Source organism: Microtus ochrogaster, unplaced genomic scaffold, assembly GCF_000317375.1.
Source record: "Microtus ochrogaster isolate Prairie Vole_2 unplaced genomic scaffold, MicOch1.0 UNK50, whole genome shotgun sequence".
NCBI classification, from domain to species: Eukaryota; Metazoa; Chordata; class Mammalia; order Rodentia; family Cricetidae; genus Microtus; species Microtus ochrogaster.
Genome location: NW_004949148.1, coordinates 746,889 through 748,408, shown reverse-complemented (window position 1 = coordinate 748,408; position 1,520 = coordinate 746,889). Strand labels below are relative to the sequence as shown.

Genomic DNA, 1,520 nt, shown 5'->3' with positions numbered 1-1,520 from the left:
TAACCAGAAATAATTTTAATCCTTGGGCATTTTTATCTCTTTCACTTCTATTGCTGCTTTGAAGAGGATGACTGGGAATTCAGTTGCATTCCATTGTTTTCCTTCTTCTCTCATCTAAGCCATGTTCTCTGAAGAAGAATAATCTATAGCTTTGTCTTCCATTGTCCAAGGAAATTGTCTTGGATGCTTCAGGGTTTTGAGTTTTCCTCAGTTAATATAAACTGAGTTTGACGCTAGGCAAGCTATGGGCTCAAATTCAAATTCTTGTATCAAAACTGTCTAGAAGGATACTATTGACCTCTCCATTTGGTTGGCGTTTTCAGTATGCAACATGCATCAATACAATTTTCTAAATTTCTTTGAGCAGGTATGTATGTATGTATGTATGTATGTATGTATGTATGTATGTCATTGTACCAATTTTCTCAGAGCTACCTTCACATCCTTGTTCCTCAGGGTGTAAATGATAGGGTTGACAGCAGGTGTAAACACTGTGTACAGAAGAGAGAGCAACTTCAATACACCTTCATACTGAGGCATGGATGGGAAGCCATAAACAATGCCCAAAGTCCCATAATAGAGACTGACCACTGTCAGGTGGGATGAACAGGTAGAGAAAGCCCTCTGCTTCCCTGTGGTAGAAGGAATCCTTAGAATGGCACAAATGATGTAACTATAGGAAGCCAATGTCAGAAGGAAGGGAGCAAGGGCAAATAAAGAGGTACATATGAATGAAGTAATTTCAGCCACTTGAGTATTAGTGCAGGCCAGTTTCATGATGGGCTTCAGATCACAGAAGAAGTGGTCAATCTCATTGGTAGAACAAAATGTCAAACGAAAAATGAAGATCATGAGCAGGATAGGTGCCAGAAATCCAGCCAACCAAGAGGCCACTGCTAGCTGGAAGCAACCCCAGAAGTCCATGATATTGGAGTAGTGAAGAGGGTTACAGATGGCTATATATCTATCATAAGACATTACAGCAAGGAAGAAGCATTCTGTTGCCACCAGGGAAGCAAAGAAATAAAACTGACAAGCACAGGCAAGGAAGGAGATAGGCACATGAGCTGACAACAACGTCCTCAGCATTATGGGCTCAATAGTTGTAGTGTAGCCAATCTCCAGGAAAGAGAAGTGACCAAGAAAGAAATACATGGGTGTGTGAAGAGAGCAATCAGCTGATACCACAGTGAGAATTACAAAGTTACCTAAGAGAGTCATCACATAAATGGTCAGAAATATCCCAAAAAGAAGAAACTGAAGACCGTGGAGATCCCCAAAACCCAAAAGGACAATTTCTGAAATCTGAGTCATATTTTCTTCTTCACTGATAGCCATGGTTTAGATCTAAATGGATAAAAAAAATGAGAAAGAACAATTGATCAAACACTATTTTAGAAAAAGAAATCAAAGTGCTGAGAGGTTTATCCATATCAAGCCTAATTGGCTTCTCCAGGATTCTGAAACCTAATGTGTTTGAGCACAGTCTCCAAGGAGCCATTTGAAAAGTTAATCCATGG

At 39.8% G+C, this 1,520-nt stretch overlaps 1 protein-coding gene across 1 annotated transcript; it reads right to left on the bottom strand.

Moving 5' to 3' along the window:
- Nucleotides 1-408: 408 nt before the first annotated feature.
- Nucleotides 409-1,314, bottom strand: LOC101991335 (olfactory receptor 11L1-like). Its single transcript, XM_005369537.2, has one exon. The coding sequence runs from the start codon at nucleotides 1,312-1,314 to the stop codon at nucleotides 409-411; it is 906 nt and encodes a 301-aa protein (XP_005369594.2).
- Between the last annotated feature and the right edge of the window lie 206 nt (nucleotides 1,315-1,520).